We start from the raw sequence: 27,190 nt of genomic DNA, 5'->3' as shown, positions 1-27,190 counted from the left end.
GGCCTGTGTGGCGGTACCGATGGTGGTACTGGTGGTGGTGGTACTGATGCCGGGTCTGATGGCAGTACCGATGGCGGGCCTGTGTAAATATACCGATGGCGGTATTAGTGGTGGTACTAGTGAGCCTGTGTGGCGGTACCGATGGTGGTACTGATGGCGGTACTAGTGAGCCTGTGTGGCAGTACTGATGGTGGTACTAGTGAGCCTGTGTGGCGGTACTGATGGTGGTACTAGTGAGCCGATGTGGCGGTACTGGTGGCGGTACCACTGGCAGGCCTGATGGCGGGACCGATGGCAGTACTGGTGGTGGGCCTGTGACAGGTGGGCTGTTTGACTGACAGATCCAGATGAAGTTCTGACAGGTCCTCTTTATTGGGGGGGGGGTGTTGTACACAGTAAAACAATAGACTTCTCAGACAGACACTGATATCATTCACTGATCCCTGCTCCCTCCTCACATGATCGATCGGTGTGTGAGGAGAGAGCAGGGATCAGATAGTAACTTCTCTCCTGTGTTGACATTTGTGACTGGCTGTGATTGGACACAGCTGATCATGTGGTAAACAGACCACTTCATTGGCTGTTTACCGTGATCGGGGTAGCGCTGTATCCTATGGACACACGCCGTCCCTGATCGCCACGCCCCCGCGGGCGCATGCTAGGGGTTATCCTGCTGGACATATGACGCCCAGTCAAGATAACGCAACCACCGCCCGGCCGTCAATCTGCTATAGGCCGGGCGGGAAGTGGTTAAGATTTTCTTCCTGAACTTTTATCTGGTTCTCTATTTGGGGAGTAAATATTCACAGAAGTGTAATTCATATTAAACAATCTCCCCTTTATAAATAGAAACCTTCCCTCGGGATCTGCCAACTGCTCCTTCACCACAAACACCAAACTTCTGTCCAATCCAATGGCTACTCCCCGGGAGCGACTCCATGCTGAGTCGTCGTTATTATTATACAGGATTTATATTATTATTATTATTATTATTATACAGGATTTATATTATTATTATTATTATTATTATTATTATACAGGATTTATATTATTATACAGGATTTATATTATTATTATTATTATTATTATACAGGATTTATATATTATTATTATACAGGATTTATATTATTATTATTATACAGGATTTATATTATTATTATTATTATACAGGATTTATATATTATTATTATTATTATTATTATTCAGGATTTATATTATTATTATAATACAGGATTTATATTGCACCAACAGTTTGCACAGCACTTTACAACATGAGGGAAGACATTACAGTTACAATACAATTTGGTAGAAGAGGAATCATAAAACCACATGGTGGGGAACAAATGGGAGGACAACCTATAGCCCGAAGCATGTGTGAGATGAGTTTCCTGAAGGCCAACAATATTTGCCCCATGATGGTGTAGTTCTTTGTTTACCTTGTATCTTTTACTGGGGGGTGTTTAGTCCTCTTACATTATAGGTCACTACATTTATTGTAGCCATAATTCATCAATAGGGAGCAGCTGTCACTCCCCTTTTTCCACATAAGGTCCTGGAGAAGAGAGACAAAAAAACTCCCCAAAAAAACACACCCAGCCCCCGACCTTCCCACCCCAATCCTTCTCGGGGGGTTAACCCTGTGGAGGACTGAACAATTATCCATATTTTGTTCCATGTAAGGATCTGGTGGCATCTATCTAGGTGTCGCCTCGTGTCAATACCTCCAAAGGGGCAACTACTCCTGACACTTACAACCACCCGCTGGGTCCCCAAATCCCACCCACCCCCTCCCCCTCCCCTGCCACCTTGCCTACTCTCTTTCCCTTTTATTTCCTTTTTCTTTCCACTTCTTCTCTCTCCTTCTTCCCTCTTTGATCTTCTACTCCCCCTCTTTATATATCAATGGAGTCAATGGATCTTCCTCACTCCATTTTCCATCTGTGGAAAGAAGTTGATTAGAAAGAGGGAATCGGTCCAAATAGATCCTCTACCCATTTCATACCCTATTCCCTCCTCCCCACCTCCCGTCATTGTGAGACCATCTCATGTTACTTGGAGCTATTGGCATTCCAGTGTTTTCTTCTCATCCCAGTAGGGGTGGGGGTAAGAAGATCCAGCTTACTACAAAAGTCCCTCAGATCTTCAGGGAATCTCAAAACTGCAGTTCAGAGATCCTTTTTTCCCTTAAGACAAGCTGGAAAACCCCATCAATATGATACATTAACTGTCCGCATTTGCTCTGTTAATGGCTTAAGACAGGGGTGGGCAACCTCGGCCCTCCAGCTGTGGTGAAACTACAAATCCCATCATGCCTCTACCTCTAGGAGTCATGCCTGTGATTGTCAGGGTCTTACAATGTCTCATGGGACTTGTAGTTTCAAAACAGCTGGAGGGCCGAGGTTACCTACCCCTGTCTTAAGGAGTCTTCTTTTTGCCAAAGTGTTGTGGAAATTTTATGAAGATGTATTTTAATATGTATTGTCATAGTGCAGTGATGGCGAACCTTGACACCCCAGATGTTTTGGAACTACATTTCCCATGATGCTCAACTACACTGCAGAGTCCATGAGCATCATGGGAAATGTAGTTCCAAAACATCTGGGGTGCCGAGGTTCGCCATCGCTGTCCTAGTTTCTACCAGTGTTAGTTCTCCCGCAACTCGCTCCAAAGAGCTGACTGGGGCAGACTGACGCTGGTTGAGATCCGATTGGTAGTGAAAAGCTTCCTGAGGTTGGAGAGAGGTGTTTGCAGAGTGAGGATATGTCTGCCGGCGAAAGGGCCCCTGTGTGATGCACAGAACGATCGTCTGGGGGGATGTGTTCGCTCTGCAAAGACATTATCGGTTTAGAGGATGTGCGCTTGTGTCACCCCTGTGTGCCTGATCAACATAATTGTGGTGCCGTGGCTTATACCTGCAGATAATCTCCCATCAGCAGGAACGGTAGTCTTTGGTTTTTGTATAAACTCATATCCTGTGAGGTCATATCCTGTGGAGGAAGCGATTGGCTGTTGGGGCCAGGGCTTCCTGTTTGTGACTTCCTTAGTGTGCATGAATAAAAGCCGAGAGCCTCTGCCCAGGAGGGGGCAGTCGTGCTGAGATGAGGACGTAAGCTGTGGTCATGTCTGTTTACCATTATACCGAAAGGGCGCGTCTTAGCGCAGGTGAGATTATGTATAGCGTATACTTCCGTGTTTTTTCCATGATTATCAATTTTTCTTCTGCATAGTGAAAGCTCACTATCACATCTCTTGGGGGTGTCACCAGCCTGGATTTGGTACCTTGTAACCCTGTGCATTCTATAGATTTTTAAAATTGATTAAAATTTCTCTTCCCAGCATAGGGTTAAATAATTCACGCATCCTTCCCATTAATTCATCATCTTTATACTTCTCCGTTAAACCTCTTTGTAGTGATATATGAAATGTATACTAGGTGTAGATAATTAATAGTTGTTCTTATAATGATGATGTAAGTACTCTTCCGCAGCAACCCAATTCTTCCAGAGAGATGCACTTCATTGACTTCCAACACAGAACAAAGTCCAAAGTCCACAGATGACAAAAAATCCGACAGAGGAAATATAATTCAGAGTCCCATTTTTCCTAGGTCTGCGCCTTCATAGTCATACACAGACAGAACTATACTGACTAAATGCCAGCTTGAATGTCCTCTCTGAAAAACGAATCCACTAGGAGGGAGTTTCTGCTAGGTCAATCCAAAATACTCTTTGATCTTATTGTTACCCCCTCAAGTCTAATTACCATCAATAAATACTTCTTCTATGGTCCTTTAAACAATGTAACCTTTGAAATGTTCAATTTCAAGGTTTACAGGCCATACCTCACCTCACACACCTAGGTAGACTTGCATAAGATCAACACATCAAAGAGTCTTCAACTGTCCCCTTGATATGGTAAAATTCGGTTGACTTGGACAGTTCAACTGAATTTCTGGTCAACATGGCACTCCAATACAACATTATACATAAATCGGCCAACATATTACAACACTCTTGTACTTAAATTTTTGCGTCGGCTTCGATTTTCTTATCCTCCATTCTATACGAGAGAGATCTATTAACTCTCTGTAGAGACTTCATCTGCTCATTCATATCCTCCAGCCTTTGATCATACTTATCCAACCTTTCCTCCATCTCTTCCACTCGACCAAGGACCTGCCCAATATCTGACCGGACTGCCGCAACATCCGTTTTCAGTGACACTTCAAATTGAGCCAAGATCTCTTGAATTTTGAGGTACACTCGCCTGGTCTTCTCCTGATCTTGCTTCCTCCTCAGCTGATAGTTCTACATCTCCTTTCTTCTTTTGCTCTCCACTTTGCACTTTTGGGCATCCTTGAGAACTACCCCCAGTACTTCTTGGCCGTGTTGATGTCAGATATTAGACCTTCCCACCCTAGCCTCCTCCTCCAGCGTTTTTTGCCCACCAGCCCCGGACCGTGCTGAGGCCCCTTGCCTGGGACTACTAGACCCATCTTCAGTTATGCTTGTTTCTGCTGACAGATAGCGTTGAATACCTCCTGGGCTCGGGGTTGGTTAAGCGGCTTTACCCGTTCCAGCATTATTTGATTTGCCTCTCATTTTTGCTGAATGAGTTAATAAGTGGGTAGATTATACTTGAAGGCTATATTTCAAGAATACTCAATGGGAAGGTAGAGTTTTTTTTTTAAGACAAGTGCAGCAATATATGCTACATCCAAATATTCACCTTATGTTAGGATGTACTAAAAAAATAAAAATCTTTCTGACCAGTCAGACTTCCCTTCAGAACTACCAGTCCTGTTCTCTTTCCTCCGACCCCCCAGCAAACAGTTCACTACGCACCTTCAGGGCAAAACCCCTTTAAGGTCCTGATACTTTCATAAGAGCCAGTCCCCAATCAAGCATGGTAATTCTTCAGTGAAAAAGATGAAAAATAGTCTGTAGGCAGGCATGTACTGGCCATCGGGACTACAGGGAGTTTCCCGGTGGGCCGATGGCTCAGTGGGCTGGTTTCAGTGACAGCCTGTCAAAGTAATGGCTTTCTTTGTTCGTCCTCAACTTCACGCAGTTAAGATGAGAAAAATACAGAGGAGAATAAGTGAAATAATAAAAGAGGTTAGTGAGGACTCCTTATGTTATGCTACTTATGTTTTTTTTGCACAATTGCGTATAGTTTATATGCTGTTTTTGTGCTTGTTTGCACAATTAAAGTGGGCCGGTCTGGATGAAGTCCAGGGCCAAATTTTTATCCCAGTCCAGCCCTGTCTGTAGGAGGGTTTTCACACAGCAATTTTCAGCAAACCGTTCACTACTGATTCAAGCAAGGTAATACCTCAGCAAGGGCCTTGTAGAGAATTCAAGACTATGCACGGGACATTTCAGTAGTATTATAGGGTATACACACAGCAGTTTATAGTCATTTAATGAACCATATCTACCAGTCTCCTGCACTCAGCCAAATTTTCTCCCCCTTCTCTAGATTCCTTAGACAGGGTTATGATGGCGATCTGTAAGCAGAGCTGGAGCTGGAGGCTAGGGCTAAAGGCTGAGTGATCCCTCGGAGCATCTATTCGATGTTTCAGTGGTCTTTTCACTGATATGCTGGCAGCTGCCCAAATCCACCTAGATCCAATAACTGTGGATTCTGGCTGGAGCAGTAGCCACAAAAGTCATAGAGGGAGCAGCAGTATCGGGTCTGCGGGTGGCAGCGGGGTCCAGAAGCCTGTGTCTGCAGCCTCTTGGTTTGCTAGGGGCTAGAGCCTTGTACTGCCATGCGCCATTCCCCTCTCCTCTCGACGTCTCAGCACGTTCCGGCATCAGGCAGCAGCAGCGGGTCAGATGGAGGCGCGGCCATCCAGCGTGACTGTCGTTATGTGTCCGGGCTCCTCCCCATCCCTCCAGATTTCTTGTCTCATTAGGACTCCCCATTGAGGAGTTATGCAGAGCAATCTAAATGTCATCCAGGAGAGGACCAACCTAACCCTATACCTACCCAAACCCTAAGATGTCCCAATAATACGTGACAGGAGAGGACCAGCCTAACCCTAAGATGTCCCAATAATATGGTGACAGTGGAGAACCAACCTAAACCTTATACCTACCCTAACCCTAAGATGTCCCAATACCATGGTGATGGGAGAGGCTGAACCTAGACCCAACCCTAAGATGTCCCAATAGCGTGGTGACAGGAGAAGACCAGCCTAACCCTAAGATGTCCTAATAATATGGTGACAGTGGAGAACCAACCTAAACCTTATATCTACCCTAACCCTAAGATGTCCCAATACCATGGTGATGGGAGAGGACGAACCTAGACCCAACCCTAAGATGTCCCAATAGCGTGGTGACAGGAGAGGACCAGTCACCACGCTAACCTTAACCCTACCCTAACCCTAAGATGTCCCAATACCATGGTGACGGGAGAGGATGAACCTAGACCCAACCCTAAGATGTCCCAATAGCGTGGTGACAGGAGAGGACCAGCCTAACCCTAAGATGTCCCAATAATATGGTGACAGTGGAGAACCAACCTAAACCTTATACCTACCCTAACCCTAAGATGTCCCAATACCATGGTGATGGGAAAGGACGAACCTAGACCCAACCCTAAGGTGTCCCAATAGCGTGGTGACAGGAGAGGACCAGTCACCACGCTAACCCTAACCCTAACCCTACCCTAACCCTAAGATGTCCCAATACCATGGTGACGGGAGGGGATGAACCTAGACCCAACCCTAAGATGTCCCAATAGCGTGGTGACAGGAGAGGACCAGCCTAACTCTAAGATGTCCCACTAATATGGTGACAATGGAGAACCAACCTAAACCTTATACCTACCCTAACCCTAGGATGTCCCAATACCATGGTGATGGGAGAGGACGAACCTAGACCCAACCCTAAGATGTCCCAATAGCGTGGTAACAGGAGAGGACCAGCCTAACCCTAAGATGTCCCAATAATATGGTGACAGTGGAGAACCAACCTAAACCTTATACCTTACCTAACCCTAAGATGTCCCAATACCATGGTGATGGGAGAGGATGAACCTAGACCCAACCCTAAGATGTCCCAATAGAGTGGTGACAGGAGAGGACCAGCCTAACCCTAAGATGTCCCAATAATACAGCGAGGAAAGAGGACCAACCTCAACCTAACCCCTAAAATGTTCCAATAATATGATGACTGGGAGAACCAGCCTAACCCTAAGATATCCCAATAACATGGTGACAGGAGAGGACCAGCCTAACCCTAAGATGTCCCAATAATACTGTGATAGTGGAGAATCAACCTAAACCTATACCTTACGATGTCCCAGTAATATGGTAATGGGATGAACCAACCTAACCCTAACCCTCCTCATTTATTTCTACCAATTTAACACAGCAAGCATCAGCCTCCTTCCTAATAAAATGGAGGTGCAGATTTCATCCATCCCTGGGTGCAGAAAGAACAGATGAACTACTCCTCCCCTTTATCTCCCCACCAGGATGTGCTGTGTTTTATCTTGCAGAGCATTGCACCCAGGGATGATATGGATGACGTCACCTGTCAGTAGCTCTGTTGAAGAGGCTCCAGAGTCCGGTGTGTGGCTGCTGTTCAACCCCTTGTGATCTTGTCATCAGTGGGGTGAATTTTGCTTTGACAAAGCAGGGATTCCGTGTTCTGGAAGGTTCCTTTTTGTACCCCTCTCTTTGGAAGAGGTCTTAGGGGCGAGGTCCCATGTTGAGCAGGCTGTGTGCTGGGCTGGGCTTTAGGCTTCAGGGCTGGAGTAGGGGCCTAGAGTGTATCACCTTCATCTTTATGAAGGAAAACCATGTGGGTCTAGGAAGAGATCTGATGCTGGAGTTACACTTGAACCTCTTGTATTGTGGAGCTGAACTATTCCAGCAGATGTTCTGTAGGGTGCTTCTAGATTCTGGGACTTAGTGATGGCTACCAAATGAACTGTAGGAGTCCCATGTGGGGTTTGAGTATTCCACCCTTTTTGTCCTGTCCTACCAGGTTCAAGAAAAGCACTTAAAATACTTCATTTGTGGACCCATATCCTTCAAGGGCAAATATCTAATAATAGTGGGAGTCCCTATTGCTACCATAAGACCCTTTAGGTGGAGGCACACTCCAGAATTAAGAACATAAAGACAGTTGCTGTTAAACTTCCAGTTAATAGAGGCTCAAAAAGTATCCCCTGCTGCTCGGGTGCTTCTTTAGCAAGGGGTGGAATGGTTCCCAGGTGGGGGCTCACCCTGAACTACTTGTTATTGGGGGGGGGGGGTGAACTGGGAGGAGTCAGAAGAAGCAGAGAACATAATGTAGGATTTCCACCCCAGACCTGGGTAAGCACGCTGCCACCACTGACAAATTACAGACTTCTGTCCCAGACTGCGGACACTTCTGGTCAGAGAGCTCTCCGGCACAGACTGCGGACACTTCTGGTCAGAGAGCTCTCCCTCCAGCACAGACTGCGGACACTTCTGGTCAGAGAGCTCTCCGGCACAGACTTCGGAGACTTCTGGTCAGAGAGATATCTGGGAAATACTGCGAACACTTCTGGTTAGAGAGCTCTCCGGCACAGACTGCGGACACTTCTGGTCAGAGAGCTCTCCTGCACAGACTGCGGACGCTTCTGGTCAGAGATCTCTCCCTCCGGCACAGACTGCGGACACTTCTGGTCAGAGAGCTCTCCGGCACAGACTTCGGAGACTTGTGGTCAGAGAGCTTTCCAGCACAGACTGTGGACGGTTTTGGCCAGAGAGCTTTCTGGCACAGACTGCGGAGCGTTCTGGTCAGAGAGCTCTCCGACACAGACTGTGGACACCTCTGGTCTGAGAGCTCTCCGGCACAGACTGCGGAGACTTCTGGTCAGAGAGATATCTGGGAAATACTGCGAACACTTCTGGTTAGAGAGCTCTCCGGTACAGACTGCGGACACTTCTGGTCAGAGAGCTCTCCGGCACAGACTGCGGACGCTTCTGGTCAGAGATCTCTCCCTCCGGCACAGACTGCGGGACACTTCTGGTCAGAGAGCTCTCCGGCACAGACTTCGGAGACTTGTGGTCAGAGAGCTTTCCAGCACAGACTGTGGACGATTTTGGCCAGAGAGCTTTCTGGCACAGACTGCGGAGCGTTCTGGTCAGAGAGCTCTCCGACACAGACTGTGGACACCTCTGGTTTGAGAGCTCTCCGGCGCAGACTGCTGAGACTTCTGGTCAGAGAGCTCTCCGACACAGACTGCAGAGACTTCTGGTCAGAGAGGTCTCCGGCACAGACTGTGGACTTCTGGTCAGAGAGCTCTCCAGCACAGACTGTGGACACTTCTGGTCAGAGAGCTTTCCGGCACAGACTGCGTACACTTCTGGTCAGAGAGCTCTCCGGCACAGACTGCGGAGACTTCTGGTCAGAGAGCTCTCCGACACAGACTGTGAACACTTCTGGTCAGAGAGCTCTCCAGCATGGATTGTGGATGCTTCCAGTCAGAGAGCTCTCTGGCACAGACTGCGGACACTTCTGGTCAGAGAGCTCTCCGGCACAGACTGCGGACACTTCTGGTCAGAGAGCTCTCCGGCACAGACTGCAGAGACTTCTGGTCAGAGATCTCTCCCTCCGGCACAGACTGTGGACATTTCTGGTCAGAGAGCTCTCTGGCACAGACTTTGGAGACTTCTGGTCAGAGAGCTTTCCAGCACAGACTGCTGAGACTTCTGGTCAGAGAGCTCTCCGGCACAGACTGCTGAGACTTCTGGTCAGAAAGCTCTCCAGCACAGACTGCTGAGACTTCTGGTCAGAGAGCTCTATGGCACAGACTGCGGACACTTCTGGTCAGAGAGCTCTATGGCACAGACTGCGGACACTTCTGGTCAGAGAGCTCTATGGCACAGACTGCGGACACTTCTGGTCAGAGAGCTCTCCGGCACAGACTGCGGAGACTTCTGGTCAGAGAGCTCTCCGGCACAGACTGCGGACACTTCTGGTCAGAGAGCTCTCCGGCACAGACTGCAGAGACTTCTGGTCAGAGATCTCTCCCTCCGGCACAGACTGTGGACATTTCTGGTCAGAGAGCTCTCTGGCACAGACTGCTGAGACTTCTGGTCAGAGAGCTTTCCAGCACAGACTGCTGAGACTAATGGTCAGAAAGCTCTCCGGCACGGACTGCTGAGACTTCTGGTCAGAGAGCTCTCCAGCACAGACTGCTGAGAGCTTTCCAGCACAGACTGCTGAGACTTCTGGTTAGAGAGCTCTCCAGCACAGACTGCAGGGACTTCTGGTCAGAGAGCTCTCTGGCACAGACTGTGGACACTTCTGGTCAGAGAGCTCTCCAGCACAGACTGCGGACACTTCTGGTCAGAGGGCTCTATGGCACAGACTGTGGACACTTCTGGTCAGAGATCTCTCCGGCACAGACTGTGGACACTTCTGGTCAGAGAGTTCTCCAGCACAGACTGCAGAGACTTCTGGTCAGAGAGATTTCCATCACAGACTGCTGAGACTTCTGGTCAGAGAGATTTCCATCACAGACTGCTGAGACTTCTGGTCAGAGAGATTGCCATCACAGACTGCAGACACTTCTGGTCAGAGAGCTCTCCAGCACAGACTGTGGACACTTCTGGTCTGAGAGCCCTCCAGCACAGACTGTGGACACTTCTGGTCAGAGAGCTCTCCAGCATAGATTGTGGATTCTTCCAGCCAGAGAGCTCTCCAGCACAGACTGCGAACACTTCTGGTCAGAGAGCTCTATGGCACAGACTGCGGACACTTCTGGTTTAAGAGCTCTCCAGCACAGACTGTGGACTTCTGGTCAGAGAGCTCTCTGGCACAGACTGCGGACACTTCTGGTCAGAGAGCTCTCCGGCACAGACTGCGGAGACTTCTGGTCAGAGAGCTCTCCGGCACAGACTGCGGAGACTTCTGGTCAGAGAGCTCTCCGGCACAGACTGCGGACACTTCTGGTCAGAGAGCTCTCCGGCACAGACTTCGGAGACTTCTGGTCAGAGATCTCTCCCTCCGGCACAGACTACGGACACTTCTGGTCAGAGAGCTCTCCGGCACAGACTGCGGACACTTCTGGTCAGAGAGCTCTATGGCACAGACTGCAGACACTTCTGGTTAGAGAGCTCTCCAGCACAGACTGCAGGGACTTCTGGTCAGAGAGCTCTCTGGCACAGACTGTGGACACTTCTGGTCAGAGAGCTCTCCAGCAAAGACTGCGGACACTTCTGGTCAGAGGGCTCTATGGCACAGACTGCGGACACTTCTGGTCAGAGATCTCTCCGGCACAGACTGTGGACACTTCTGGTCAGAGAGTTCTCCAGCACAGACTGCAGAGACTTCTGGTCAGAGAGATTTCCATCACAGACTGCTGAGACTTCTGGTCAGAGAGATTTCCATCACAGACTGCTGAGACTTCTGGTCAGAGAGATTGCCATCACAGACTGCAGACACTTCTGGTCAGAGAGCTCTCCAGCACAGACTGTGGACACTTCTGGTCTGAGAGCCCTCCAGCACAGACTGTGGACACTTCTGGTCAGAGAGCTCTCCAGCATAGATTGTGGATTCTTCCAGCCAGAGAGCTCTCCAGCACAGACTGCGAACACTTCTGGTCAGAGAGCTCTATGGCACAGACTGCGGACACTTCTGGTTTAAGAGCTCTCCAGCACAGACTGTGGACTTCTGGTCAGAGAGCTCTCTGGCACAGACTGCGGACACTTCTGGTCAGAGAGCTCTCCGGCACAGACTGCGGAGACTTCTGGTCAGAGAGCTCTCCGGCACAGACTGTGGAGACTTCTGGTCAGAGAGCTCTCCGGCACAGACTGCGGAGACTTCTGGTCAGAGAGCTCTCCGGCACAGACTGCGGACACTTCTGGTCAGAGAGCTCTCCGGCACAGACTGCAGAGACTTCTGGTCAGAGATCTCTCCCTCCGGCACAGACTGCAGACATTTCTGGTCAGAGAGCTCTCTGGCACAGACTTTGGAGACTTCTGGTCAGAGAGCTTTCCAGCACAGACTGCAGAGAGCTTTCCAGCACAGACTGCTGAGACTTCTGGTCAGAGAGCTCTCCAACACAGACTGTGGACACTTCTGGTCTGAGAGCCCTCCAGCACAGACTGTAGACACTTCTGGTCAGAGAGCTCTCCGGCACAGACTGTGGACACTTCTGGTCAGAGAGTTCTCCAGCACAGACTGCAGAGACTTCTGGTCAGAGAGATTTCCATCACAGACTGCTGAGACTTCTGGTCAGAGAGTTTGCCATCACAGACTGCAGACACTTCTGGTCAGAGAGCTCTCCAGCACAGACTGTGGACACTTCTGGTCTGAGAGCCCTCCAGCACAGACTGTGGACACTTCTGGTTTAAGAGCTCTCCAGCACAGACTGTGGACTTCTGGTCAGAGAGCTCTCTGGCACAGACTGCGGAGACTTCTGGTCAGAGAGCTCTCCGGCACAGACTGCGGAGACTTCTGGTCAGAGAGCTCTCCGGCACAGACTGCGGAGACTTCTGGTCAGAGAGCTCTCCGGCACAGACTGCGGACACTTCTGGTCAGAGAGCTCTCCGGCACAGATTGCAGAGACTTCTGGTCAGAGATCTCTCCCTCCGGCACAGACTGCGGACATTTCTGGTCAGAGAGCTCTCTGGCACAGACTTTGGAGACTTCTGGTCAGAGAGTTTTCCAGCACAGACTGCTGAGACTTCTGGTCAGAGAGCTCTCCAACACAGACTGTGGACACTTCTGGTCTGAGAGCCCTCCAGCACAGACTGTGGACACTTCTGGTCAGAGAGCTCTCCGGCACAGACTGTGGACACTTCTGGTCAGAGAGTTCTCCAGCACAGACTGCAGAGACTTCTGGTCAGAGAGATTTCCATCACAGACTGCTGAGACTTCTGGTCAGAGAGTTTGCCATCACAGACTGCAGACACTTCTGGTCAGAGAGCTCTCCAGCACAGACTGTGGTCACTTCTGGTCTGAGAGCCCTCCAGCACAGACTGTGGACACTTCTGGTCAGAGAGCTCTCCAGCATAGATTGTGGATTCTTCCGGCCAGAGAGCTCTCCGGCACAGACTGTGGACACCTCTGGTCTGAGAGCTCTCCGGCACAGACTGTGGATGGTATTGGTCAGAGAGCTCTCTCACATAACCGGACTCTGCAAACATTCACCCTGCTTTTTTCAGCAGTAACATGGCTTGCCTATATCTGCCAATAGGGAGGAATGGGGTGATTTTTCTGCAAGATATGCTTGGAAAAGAAAGATCGACTGTTTTTGTGTTCATTTTTGGGGCCGTAGTGTTTCTTGTATTTTATAGTTTTTATGTACTGTACATACATATGATTGTTGTTTGTGTTCTGTCATGATGTAAAATATCAAGGCTTCTGAGAGGCCACTTTGGCACAAGAACAAGTCTATAATAGAGAAAAGGAGCTTCCATACCCTTTAGGAGCCATTTTAAGCCCATTGTATCCTTAAAAGCCACCCTCACCTTCCCTATTGACTCTAATGCATTTTGCCACTACAGCTAAATTTTACCAAAATCTCAAGCATTTTCCCAAAGTTTGGGAAAATAAACTTTGTACCAATAGTCCCTTCTACCACGATAACCCAATCAATCTTTCTTTTCCCAGCACACACATCACAACAGGTTCAATTATTGGATAGTTTAGAGCAATCAACAAGCTAAAAGTCTTAAATTTATATTTAATATCCAAAAGGTGGCAGGCATATATACAAAAGTTGCAGCAGGTTACATAAAAGACACATACAAGTTAATCACTTATTTAAACTAAAGATTATGATAATCTAAATCCTCCTCCGGTTGCATGGATTTGGGAGATGAAATGTAAGGACCTCTCTGTTAACAAATGAATCCGGAGAACATGGACAGTGACTGCAATTCCGCCATTTGCCGGATGCATGCCAAGCCGAATTCCGAATTATTTTATTCTCACTGTGCAACTGATCTTCTTCTTGGATTGCTTTAACTGCATAATGCCAGGTTGGACTTGGAAGATACCATTTGAGTCAGCCTGCATAGCGGTGCTATATGGTTCTCTACATGATATGATAACACCCCCTGTGAGGATTACATTTAAACCATAGGAGTTGATTTACTAAAACTGAAGAATGAAGAATCTGGTGCAGTTGTGCATAGAGACCAATCAGCTTCTAACTTCAGCTGTTCAATTGGACTTTGACAATTAAACCTGGAAGCTGATTGGTTTCTATGCAGAGCTGCACTAGATTTTACTCTCTCCAGTTTTAGTAAATCAACTCTCATACTGTCCATTGACCACACATACTGTACCTCTATAGTGTCTGCTCTGCAGATCTTCAAAAAACGCAAAACTTATCCTAAATGTATTACGGGTTCTTAACATTTATATTGGTTTCTGTAGTTACACAATTTTAGTAGTATTATTATTATTATTTCAGACATGATATAAAATGCTTTTCATATCCTCATCAACTGGTGGAAGTTATTTCATCTCTGTGTCTGGAACTCTCTTATGCTGCTGCTTCTTCATCTTCTTCCTGAGGCCAAGAGAGGAGAAGAAGGTGGTGAGATGATGGAGAAAATTTGAGAAGAGATGTGTTTTTTAAATGCAAAAAAAGTGAGAAGAAGGGAAGAAAAATGTGATATGAAGATTGGATGATGGAGAGATGAAGGGGAGAAGATGGAGAGAGGAAGAGGAGGAGATGATGGAGAGAGGAAGGGGAGGAGATGATGGAGAGATGAATTGGAGGAGAGGAGAAGATGGAGAGATGAAGGGGAAGAGGTGGGGAGATGGAGAGAGGAAGGGGAAGAGGTGGGGAGATGGGGAGGAGATAAACTGAGGAAAGGGAGAAGATGATGACATGAAGAGAAGGAGATGGTGAGATGAAGGGGAGGAGATGATGAGATGAAGGGGAGGAGATGATGAGATGAAGGGGAGGAGATGATGAGATGAAGGGGAGGAGATGATGAGATGAAGGGAAGGAGATGATGATATGAAGGGGAGGAGATGATGGAGAAATGAAGGGGAGGAGATGATGAGATGAAGGGGAGGAGATGAGGAGATAAAGGGGAGGAGATGATGAGATGAAGGGGAGGAGATGATGAGATGAAGGGGAGGAGATGATGGAGAAATGAAGGGGAGGAGATGATGGAGAAATGAAGGGGAGAAGATGATGAGATGAAGGGGAGGAGATGATGGAGAAATGAAGAGGAGGAGATGGAGAGATGAAGGGAAGGAGATGATGAGATGAAGGGGAGGAGATGATTAGACGAAGAGAAGGAGATGGAGAAATGAAGAGGAGGAGATGGAGAGATGAAGGGAAGGAGATGATGAGATAAAGAGGAGAAGATGATGCAGAAATGAAGGGGAGGAGATGATGAGATGAAGGGGAGGAGATGATGAGATGAAGCGGAGGAGATGATGAGATGAAGGGAAGAAGATGGAGAGATGAAGGGAAGGAGATGGAGAGATGAAGGGGAGGAGATGGAGAGATGAAGGGAAGGAGATGGAGAGATGAAGGGGAGGAGATGATGGAGAAATGAAGGGGAGGAAAAAATGAAATGAAGGGGAGGAGATGATAAGAGGAAGGGAAGGAGATGATGAGATGAAGGGGAGGAGATGATGAGATGAAGGGGAGGAGATGATGGATAAATGAAGAGGAGATGGAGAGATGAAGGGAAGGAGATGATGAGATGAAGGGGAGGAGATGATGGAGAAATGAAGGGGAGGAGATGGAGAGATGAAGGGAAGGAGATTATGAGATGAAGGGGAGGAGATGATTAGACGAAGAGAAGGAGATGGAGAGATGAAGGGAAGGAGATGATGAGATAAAGGGGGGAAGATGATGCAGAAATGAAGGGGAGGAGATGATGAGATGAAGCGGAGGAGATGATGAGATGAAGGGGAGGAGATGGAGAAATGAAGGGAAGGAGATGGAGAGATGAAGGGGAGGAGATGATGGAGAAATGAAGGGGAGGAGATGATAAGAGGAAGGGAAGGAGATGATGAGATGAAGGGGAGGAGATGATGGAGAAATGAAGGGGAGGAGATGATGAGATGAAGGGGAGGAGATGATGGAGAAATGAAGAGGAGATGGAGAGATGAAGGGAAGGAGATGATGAGATGAAGGGGAGGAGATGATGGAGAAATGAAGGGGAGGAGATGATGAGATGAAGGGGAGGAGATGATGAGATGAAGGGGAGGAGATGATGAGATGAAGGGGAGGAGATGGAGAAATGAAGGGGAGGAGATGATGGAGAAATGAAGAGGAGATGGAGAGATGAAGGGAAGGAGATGATGAGATGAAGGGGAGGAGATGATGGAGAAATGAAGGGGAGGAGATGATGAGATGAAGGGGAGGAGATGATGAGATGAAGGGGAGGAGATGATGAGATGAAGGGTAGGAGATGGAGAAATGAAGGGGAGGAGATGGAGAAATTAAGAGGAGGAGATGGAGAGATGAAGGGAAGGAGATGGAGAGATGAAGGGGAGAAGATGGGATAAAGGGGAGGAGATGATGTGATGAAGGGGAGGAGATGATGAGATGAAGGGGAGGAGATAATGGAGAAATGAAGAGGAGGAGATGATGAGATGAAGGGGAGGAGATGATGGAGAAGTGAAGGGGAGGAGATGATGAGATGAAGGGAAGGAGATGATGAGATGAAGGGGAGAAGATGATGAGATGAAGGGGAGGAGATGATGGAGAAATGAAGGGGAGGAGATGATGAGATGAAGGGGAGGAGATGATGAGATGAAGGGGAGAAGATGATGAAATGAAGGGAAGGAGATGATGAGATGAAGGGAAGGAGATGATGAGATGAAGGGGAGGAGATGATGGAGAAATGAAGGGGAGAAGATAATGAGATGAAGGGAAGGAGATGATGAGATGAAGGGGAGGAGATGATGGAGAAATAAAGGGGAGGAGATGATGAGATGAAGGGGAGGAGATGATGAGATGAAGGGAAGGAGATGGAGAAATGAAGGGGAGGAGATGATGAGATAAAGGGGAGGAGATGATGAGATAAAGGGGAGGAGATGATGAGATGAAGGGAAGGAGATGATTAGATGAAGGGGGGAGATGATTAGATGAAGGGGAGGAGATGGAGAAATGAAGGGGAGGAGATGGAGAAATTAAGAGGAGGAGATGGAGAGATGAAGAGAAGGAGATGGAGAGATGAAGGGGAGAAGATGAGATAAAGGGGAGGAGATGATGGAGAAATGAAGAGGAGGAGATGATGAGATGAAGGGGAGGAGATGATGGAGAAATGAAGAGGAGGAGATGATGAGATGAAGGGGAGGAGATGATGGAGAAGTGAAGGGGAGGAGATGATGAGATGAAGGGGAGGAGATGATGAGATGAAGGGAAGGAGATGATGAGATGAAGGGGAGAAGATGATGAGATGAAGGGGAGGAGATGATGAGATGAAGGGGAGAAGATGATGAAATGAAGGGAAGGAGATGATGAGATGAAGGGGAGGAGATGATGAGATGAAGGGAAGGAGATGATGAGATGAAGGGGAGGAGATGATGGAGAAATGAAGGGGAAAAGATGATGAGATGAAGGGAAGGAGATGATGAGATGAAGGGAAGGAGATAATGAGATGAAGGGGAGGAGATGATGGAGAAATGAAGGGGAGGAGATGATGAGATGAAGGGGAGGAGATGGAGAGATAAAGGGGAGGAGATGATGAGATGAAGGGGAGGAGATGATGAAATGAAGGGGAGGAGATGATGAGATGAAGGGGAGGAGATGATGAGATGAAGAGGAGGAGATGATGAGATGAAGGGCAGGAGATGATGAGATGAAGGGGAGGAGATGATGAGATAAAGGGGAGGAGATGATGAGATGAAGGGGAGGAGATGATGAGATGAAGAGGAGGAGATGATGAGATGAAGGGAAGGAGATGATGAGATGAAGGGGAGGAGATGATGAGATGAAGGGGAGGAGATGATGGAGAAATTAAGGGGAGGAGGTGATGAGATAAAGGGGAGGAGATAATGGAGAAATGAAGGGGAGGAGATGATGGAGAAATAAAGGGGAGGAAATGATGAAATGAAGGGGAGGAGATGGAGAAATGAAGGGGAGGACATGGAGAGATGAAGGGGAGGAAATGATGGAAAAATTAAGGGGAGGAGATGATGGAGAAATGAAGGGGAGGAGATGATGAGATGAAGGGGAGAAGATGATGAAATGAAGGGGAGGAGATGATGAGATGAAGGGAAGGAGATGTTGAGATGAAGGGGAGGAGATGATGGAGAAATGAAGAGGAAATTATTAGATGAAGGGTAGGAGATGATGAGATGAAGGGGAGGAGATGATGAGAAGAAGGGAAGAAGATGATGAGATGAAGGGGAGAAGATGATGAGATGAAGGGAAGGAGATGATGAGATCAAGGGAAGGAGATGGAGAGATGAAGGGAAGGAGATGGAGAGATGAAGGGGAGGAGATGAGATGAAGGGGAGAAGATGATGAGATTAAGGGAAGGAGATGATGAGATGAAGGGAAGGAGATGGAGAGATGAAGGGGAGAAGATGATGAGATGAAGGGAAGGAGATGATGAGATGAAGGGAAGGAGATGATGAGATGAGGGGGAGGAGATGATGGAGAAATGAAGGGGAGGAGATGATGGAGAAATGAAGGGGAGGAGATGATGAGATGAAGGGGAGGAGATGATGAATTGAAGGGGAGGAGATGATGAATTGAAGGGGAGGAGATGATGAATTGAAGGGGAGGAGATGATGAGATGAAGGGGAGAAGATGATGAGATGAAGGGAAGGAGATGATGAGATGAACGGAAGGAGATGGAGAGATGAAGGGGAGGAGATGATGAGATAAAGGGAAGGAGATGATGAGATGAAGGGGAGGAGATGATGGAGAAATTAAGGGGAGGAGGTGATGAGATAAAGGGGAGGATATAATGGAGAAATGAAGGGGAGGAGATGATGGAGAAATAAAGGGGAGGAAATGATGAAATGAAGGGGAGGAGATGGAGAAATGAAAGTAAGGAGATGGAGAAATGAAGGGGAGGACATGGAGAGATGAAGGGGAGGAAATGATGGAAAAATTAAGGGGAGGAGATGATGGAGAAATGAAGGGGAGGAGATGATGAGATGAAGGGGAGAAGATGATGAAATGAAGGGGAGGAGATGATGAGATGAAGGGAAGGAGATGTTGAGATGAAGGGGAGGAGATGATGGAGAAATGAAGAGGAAATTATTAGATGAAGGGTAGGAGATGATGAGATGAAGGGGAGGAGATGATGGAGAAATGAAGGGGAGGAGATGACTGAGAGATGAAGGGGAGGAGATGATGAGATGAAGGGAAGGAGATGATGAGATGAAGGGGAGGAGATAATGGAGAAATGAAGGGGAGGAGATGATTAGATGAAGTGGAGGAGATGATGGAGAAATGAAGGGGAGGAGATGATGAGATAAAGGGGAGGAGATGATGAGATGAAGGGGAGGAGATGATGAGATGAAGGGAAGGAGATGATGAGATGAGGGAGAGGAGATGATGAGATCAAGGGAAGGAGATGATGAGATGAAGGGGAGAAGATGATGAGATGAAGGGAAGGAGATGATGAGATGAATGGAAGGAGATGGAGAGATGAAGGGGAGGAGATGATGAGATGAAGGGGAGGAGATGATGAGATGAAGGGAAGGAGATGATGAGATGAAGGGGAGGAGATGATGAGATGAAGGGAAGGAGATGGAGAGATGAAGGGAAGGAGATGGAGAGATGAAGGGGAGGAGATGAGATGAAGAGGAGAAGATGATGAGATGAAGGGAAGGAGATGATGAGATGAAGGGAAGGAGATGATGAGATGAAGGGGAGGAGATGATGAAATGAAGGGGAGGAGATGATGGAGAAATGAAGGGGAGGAGATGATGAGATGAAGGGGAGGAGATGATGGAGAAATGAAGGGGAGGAGATGATGAGATGAAGGGGAGGAGAAGATGATGAGATGAAGGGAAGGAGATGATGAGATGAACGGAAGGAGATGGAGAGATGAAGGGGAGGAGATGATGAGATAAAGGGTAGGAGATGATGAGATGAAGGGGAGGAGATGATGGAGAAATGAGGAGATGATGAGAAGAATGGAAGAAGATGATGAGATGAAGGGGAGAAGATGATGAGATGAAGGGAAGGAGATGATGAGATCAAGGGAAGGAGATGGAGAGATGAAGGGAAGGAGATGGAGAGATGAAGGGGAGGAGATGAGATGAAGGGGAGAAGATGATGAGATTAAGGGAAGGAGATGATGAGATGAAGGGAAGGAGATGGAGAGATGAAGGGGAGAAGATGATGAGATGAAGGGAAGGAGATGATGAGATGAAGGGAAGGAGATGATGAGATGAGGGGGAGGAGATGATGGAGAAATGAAGGGGAGGAGATGATGGAGAAATGAAGGGGAGGAGATGATGAGATGAAGGGGAGGAGATGATGAATTGAAGGGGAGGAGATGATGAATTGAAGGGGAGGAGATGATGAGATGAAGGGGAGAAGATGATGAGATGAAGGGAAGGAGATGATGAGATGAACGGAAGGAGATGGAGAGATGAAGGGGAGGAGATGATGAGATAAAGGGAAGGAGATGATGAGATGAAGGGGAGGAGATGATGGAGAAATGAAGGGGAGGAGATGATGAGATGAAGGGGAGGAGATGATGAGATGAAGGGGAGAAGATGATGAGATGAAGGGAAGGAGATGATGAGATGAAGGGAAGGAGATAATGAGATGAAGGGAAGGAGATGGAGAGATGAAGGGAAGGAGATGGAGAGATGGAGGGGAGGAGATGAGATGAAGGGGAGAAGATGATGAGATTAAGGGAAGGAGATGATGAGATGAAGGGAAGGAGATGGAGAGATGAAGGGGAGAAGATGATGAGATGAAGGGAAGGAGATGATGAGATGAAGGGAAGGAGATGATGAGATGAAGGGGAGGAGATGATGGAGAAATGAAGGGGAGGAGATGATGAGATGAAGGGGAGGAGATGATGGAGAAATGAAGGGGAGGAGATGATGCGATGAAGGGGAGGAGATGATGAGATGAAGGGGAGGAGATGATGAGATGAAGGGGAGGAGATGATGCGATGAAGGGGAGGAGATGATGAGATGAAGGGGAGGAGATGATGAGATGAAGGGGAGGAGATGATGAGATGAAGGGGAGGAGATGATGCGATGAAGGGGAGGAGATGATGAGATGAAGGGGAGGAGATGAAGAAATGAAGGGGAGAAGATGGTGAAATGAAGGGGAGGAGATGGAGAGATGAAGGGAAGGAGATGATGAGATGAAGGGGAGGAGATGATGAAATGAAGGGGAGGAGATGATGAGAAGAAGGGAAGGAGATGATAAGATGAAGGGGAGGAGATGATGCGATGAAGGGGAGGAGATGATGAGATGAAGGGGAGGAGATGATGAAATGAAGGGGAGGAGATGATGAGATGAAGGGGAGGAGATGATGAAATGAAGGGGAGGAGATGGTGAAATGAAGGGGAGGAGATGATGAGATGAAGGGGAGGAGATGATGAGATGAAGGGGAGGAGATGGAGAGATGAAGGGGAGAAGATGATGAGATGAAGGGAAGGAGATGATGAGATGAAGGGAAGGAGATGATGAGATGAGGGGGAGGAGATGATGGAGAAATGAAGGGGAGGAGATGATGGAGAAATGAAGGGGAGGAGATGATGAGATGAAGGGGAGGAGATGATGAATTGAAGGGGAGGAGATGATGAATTGAAGGGGAGGAGATGATGAGATGAAGGGGAGAAGATGATGAGATGAAGGGAAGGAGATGATGAGATGAACGGAAGGAGATGGAGAGATGAAGGGGAGGAGATGATGAGATAAAGGGAAGGAGATGATGAGATGAAGGGGAGGAGATGATGGAGAAATGAAGGGGAGGAGATGATGAGATGAAGGGGAGGAGATGATGAGATGAAGGGGAGAAGATGATGAGATGAAGGGAAGGAGATGATGAGATGAAGGGAAGGAGATAATGAGATGAAGGGAAGGAGATGGAGAGATGAAGGGAAGGAGATGGAGAGATGGAGGGGAGGAGATGAGATGAAGGGGAGAAGATGATGAGATTAAGGGAAGGAGATGATGAGATGAAGGGAAGGAGATGGAGAGATGAAGGGGAGAAGATGATGAGATGAAGGGAAGGAGATGATGAGATGAAGGGAAGGAGATGATGAGATGAAGGGGAGGAGATGATGGAGAAATGAAGGGGAGGAGATGATGAGATGAAGGGGAGGAGATGATGGAGAAATGAAGGGGAGGAGATGATGCGATGAAGGGGAGGAGATGATGAGATGAAGGGGAGGAGATGATGAGATGAAGGGGAGGAGATGATGCGATGAAGGGGAGGAGATGATGAGATGAAGGGGAGGAGATGATGAGATGAAGGGGAGGAGATGATGAGATGAAGGGGAGGAGATGATGAGATGAAGGGGAGGAGATGATGCGATGAAGGGGAGGAGATGATGAGATGAAGGGGAGGAGATGAAGAAATGAAGGGGAGAAGATGGTGAAATGAAGGGGAGGAGATGGAGAGATGAAGGGAAGGAGATGATGAGATGAAGGGGAGGAGATGATGAAATGAAGGGGAGGAGATGATGAGAAGAAGGGAAGGAGATGATAAGATGAAGGGGAGGAGATGATGCGATGAAGGGGAGGAGATGATGAGATGAAGGGGAGGAGATGATGAAATGAAGGGGAGGAGATGATGAGATGAAGGGGAGGAGATGATGAAATGAAGGGGAGGAGATGGTGAAATGAAGGGGAGGAGATGATGAGATGAAGGGGAGGAGATGATGAGATGAAGGGGAGGAGATGGAGAGATGAAGGGAAGGAGATGATGAGATGAAGGGGAGGAGGTGATGAAATGAAGGGGAGGAGATGATGAGAAGAAGGGAAGGAGATGATGAGATGAAGGGGAGGAGATGATGAGATGAAGGGGAGGAGATGATGCGATGAAGGGGAGGAGATGATGCGATGAAGGGGAGGAGATGATGAGATGAATGGGAGGAGATGATGAGATGAAGGGGAGGAGATGATGAAATGAAGGGGAGGAGATGATGAGATTAAGGGAAGGAGATGGAGAGATGAAGGGGAGAAGATGATGAGATGAAGGGAAGGAGATGATGAGATGAAGGGAAGGAGATGATGAGATGAAGGGGAGGAGATGATGGAGAAATGAAGGGGAAGAGATGATGAGATGAAGAGGAGGAGATGATGGAGAAATGAAGGGGAGGAGATGATGAGATGAAGGGGAGGAGATGATGAGATGAAGGGAAGGAGATGATGAGATAAAGGGGAGGAGATGATGGAGAAATGAAGGGGAGGAGATGATGAGATGAAGGGGAGGAGATGATGGAGAAATGAAGGGGAGGAGATGATGAGATGAAGGAGAGGAGATGATGAGAAGAAGGGGAGGAGATGATGACATGAAGGGGAGGAGATGATGCGATGAAGGGGAGGAGATGATGAGATGAAGGGGAGGAGATGATGACATGAAGGGGAGGAGATGATGCGATGAAGGGGAGGAGATGATGAGATGAAGGGGAGGAGATGATGAGATGAAGGGGAGGAGATGATGCGATGAAGGGGAGGAGATGACGAGATGAAGGGGAGGAGATGATGAGATGAAGGGGAGGAGATGAAGAAATGAAGGGGAGAAGATGGTGAAATGAAGGGGAGGAGAGATGAAGGGAAGGAGATGATGAGATGAAGGGGAGGAGATGATGAAATGAAGGGGAGGAGATGATGAGAAGAAGGGAAGGAGATGATGAGATGAAGGGGAGGAGATGATGCGATGAAGGGGAGGAGATGATGAGATGAAGGGGAGGAGATGATGAGATGAAGGGGAGGAGATGATGAAATGAAGGGGAGGAGATGATGAAATGAAGGGGAGGAGATGATGAGATGAAGGGGAGGAGATGATGAAATGAAGGGGAGGAGATGGTGAAATGAAGGGGAGGAGATGATGAGATGAAGGGGAGGAGATGATGAGATGAAGGGGAGGAGATGGAGAGATGAAGGGAAGGAGATGATGAGATGAAGGGGAGGAGATGATGAAATGAAAGGGAGGAGATGATGAGAAGAAGGGAAGGAGATGATGAGATGAAGGGGAGGAGATGATGAAATGAAGGGGAGGAGATGATGAGAAGAAGGGAAGGAGATGATGAGATGAAGGGGAGGAGATGATGGAGAAATGAAGGGGAAAAGATGATGAGATGAAGGGGAGGAGATGATGCGATGAAGGGGAGGAGATGATGAGATGAAGGGGAGGAGATGATGAGATGAAGGGGAGGAGATGATGAAATGAAGGGGAGGAGATGATGAGATGAAGGGGAGGAGATGATGTGATGAAGGGGAGGAGATGATGAGATGAAGGGGAGGAGATGATGAAATGAAGGGGAGGAGATGGTGAGATGAAGGGGAGGAGATGATGAGATGAAGGGGAGGAGATGGAGAGATGAAGGGAAGGAGATGATGAGATGAAGGGGAGGAGATGATGAGATGAAGGGGAGGAGATGATGAAATGAAGGGGAGGAGATGATGAGATGAAGGGGAGGAGATGATGAGATGAAGGGGAGGAGATGGTGAGATGAAGGGGAGGAGATGATGAGATGAAGGGGAGGAGATGGAGAGATGAAGGGAAGGAGATGATGAGATGAAGGGGAGGAGATGATGAGATGAAGGGGAGGAGATGATGAGATGAAGGGGAGGAGATGATGAGATGAAGGGGAGGAGATGAAGAAATGAAGGGGAGAAGATGGTGAAATGAAGGGGAGGAGATGGAGAGATGAAGGGAAGGAGATGATGAGATGAAGGGGAGGAGATGATGAGATGAAGGGGAGGAGATGATGAGATGAAGGGGAGGAGATGATGAGATGAAGGGGAGGAGATGAAGAAATGAAGGGGAGAAGATGGTGAAATGAAGGGGAGGAGATGGTGAGATGAAGGGGAGGAGATGATGGAGAAGTGAAGGGGAGGAGATGATGAGATGAAGGGGAGGAGATGATGCGATGAAGGGGAGGAGATGATGAGATGAAGGGGAGGAGATGAAGAGATGAAGGGGAGGAGATGATGAGATGAAGGGGAGGAGATGATGCGATGAAGGGGAGGAGATGATGAGATGAAGGGGAGGAGATGAAGAAATGAAGGGGAGAAGATGGTGAAATGAAGGGGAGGAGATGGAGAGATGAAGGGAAGGAGATGATGAGGTGAAGGGGAGGAGATGATGAAATGAAGGGGAGGAGATGATGAGATGAAGGGGAGGAGATGGAGAGATGAAGGGAAGGAGATGATGAGATGAAGGGGAGGAGATGATGAGAAGAAGGGAAGGAGATGATGAGATGAAGGGGAGGAGATGGAGAGATGAAGGGAAGGAGATGATGAGATAAAGGGGAGGAGATGATGAGAAGAAGGGAAGGAGATGATGTGATGAAGGGGAGGAGATGATGAGAAGAAGGGAAGGAGATGATGAGGTGAAGGGGAGGAGATGATGAAATGAAGGGGAGGAGATGATGAGATGAAGGGGAGGAGATGGAGAGATGAAGGGAAGGAGATGATGAGATGAAGGGGAGGAGATGATGCGATGAAGGGGAGGAGATGATGAGATGAAGGGGAGGAGATGGTGAGATGAAGGGGAGGAGATGATGAGATGAAGGGGAGGAGATGATGAGAAGAAGGGAAGGAGATGATGTGATGAAGGGGAGGAGATGATGCGATGAAGGGGAGGAGATGATGAAATGAAGGGGAGAAGATGGTGAAATGAAGGGGAGGAGATGATGAGATGAAGGGGAGGAGATGATGAGGTGAAGGGGAGGAGATGATGAAATGAAGGGGAGGAGATGATGAGATGAAGGGGAGGAGATGGAGAGATGAAGGGAAGGAGATGATGAGATGAAGGGGAGGAGATGATGAGAAGAAGGGAAGGAGATGATGAGATGAAGGGGAGGAGATGATGAGATGAAGGGGAGGAGATGATGTGATGAAGGGGAGGAGATGATGAGATGAAGGGGAGGAGATGATGAAATGAAGGGGAGGAGATGATGAGATGAAGGGGAGGAGATGATGCGATGAAGGGGAGGAGATGATGAGATGAAGGGGAGGAGATGATGAGATGAAGGGGAGGAGATGATGAAATGAAGGGGAGGAGATGATGAAATGAAGGGGAGGAGATGGAGAGATGAAGGGGAGGAGATAGTGAAATGAAGGGGAGGAGATGGTGAGATGAAGGGGAGGAGATGATGAAATGAAGGGGAGGAGATGATGAGATGAAGGGGAGGAGATGGAGAGATGAAGGGGAGGAGATAGTGAAATGAAGGGGAGGAGATGGTGAGATGAAGGGGAGGAGATGATGAGATGAAGGGGAGGAGATGGAGAGATGAAGGGAAGGAGATGATGAGATGAAGGGGAGGAGATGATGAAATGAAGGGGAGGAGATGATGAAATGAAGGGGAGGAGATGGAGAGATGAAGGGGAGGAGATGGAGAGATGAAGGGGAGGAGAAATGGAAAGGATGGAGTACTTACAGTATATAATGGGTTAAAGTGCTTGTTGCATCCATATAAATACAGTTGACTGATTATTATATTTTTAATATCCTAAACCAAGTAAACCCAATAGTAACGGACGCCATTCTGTATAATATGTAATCTCTGAGATAAGATTTAGAGATGTACATGGACACACAAGGATTCCAGGTCCACCATTACTGTTGAGGGCAAAGTGGGAGTACAACAGAGAAAATACACCTTGCCTGGAAAAGTAACTGAAGAGATACCTATATACTATATACTGCGTGCATTGATCTGTCCAAACGGCTGACTTCTGTCAGACGACCATCCTGGAAAACCAGCAGCCGATCGACTCCCGATCAGCCAATGGTGGAGAGCGCTGATCGGAGTATTCTGGCGGGGGGCCATCCCTCTGTCAGAACACAACAGCTCAGTGGGGGAGATTGCTGTACTAACTGTGAACTTGTAGTGTGTACCAGGGTTTAGTGGCCCCTCTCTGCTCCGCCTCCCACCTCTCTCCTAGGTGGAGCCCACCTGACTCCTGGGTCGGGACCTCCTTTGTCTGCGGGGGTGGAGCCCACCTGACTCCTGGGTCGGGACCTCCTTTGTCTGCGGGGGTGGAGCCCACAACCCGGTCCTGACTCTACAAAAGCCATCTCACACACCTCCCCAATTAGTGT

General features: G+C 48.1%; 1 protein-coding gene across 1 annotated transcript in view; it reads right to left on the bottom strand.

Moving 5' to 3' along the window:
* Positions 1-13,663: 13,663 nt before the first annotated feature.
* The window catches only part of LOC141124069 (kunitz-type U19-barytoxin-Tl1a-like), a 77,281-nt gene continuing 63,754 nt past the window's right edge, over positions 13,664-27,190 (bottom strand). The window contains exon 7 of the mRNA XM_073612171.1: positions 13,664-14,517. Coding sequence (XP_073468272.1) covers positions 14,463-14,517 — 55 coding nt within the window. The 3' untranslated portion in view covers positions 13,664-14,462. The remainder of the gene's footprint in view (positions 14,518-27,190) is intronic.

Source organism: Aquarana catesbeiana, linkage group LG01 (assembly GCF_042186555.1).
Source record: "Aquarana catesbeiana isolate 2022-GZ linkage group LG01, ASM4218655v1, whole genome shotgun sequence".
Taxonomy (NCBI): domain Eukaryota; kingdom Metazoa; phylum Chordata; class Amphibia; order Anura; family Ranidae; genus Aquarana; species Aquarana catesbeiana.
Note: the sequence above shows the minus strand (reverse complement) of the source record. Positions and strands in the feature narration are given on the sequence as shown.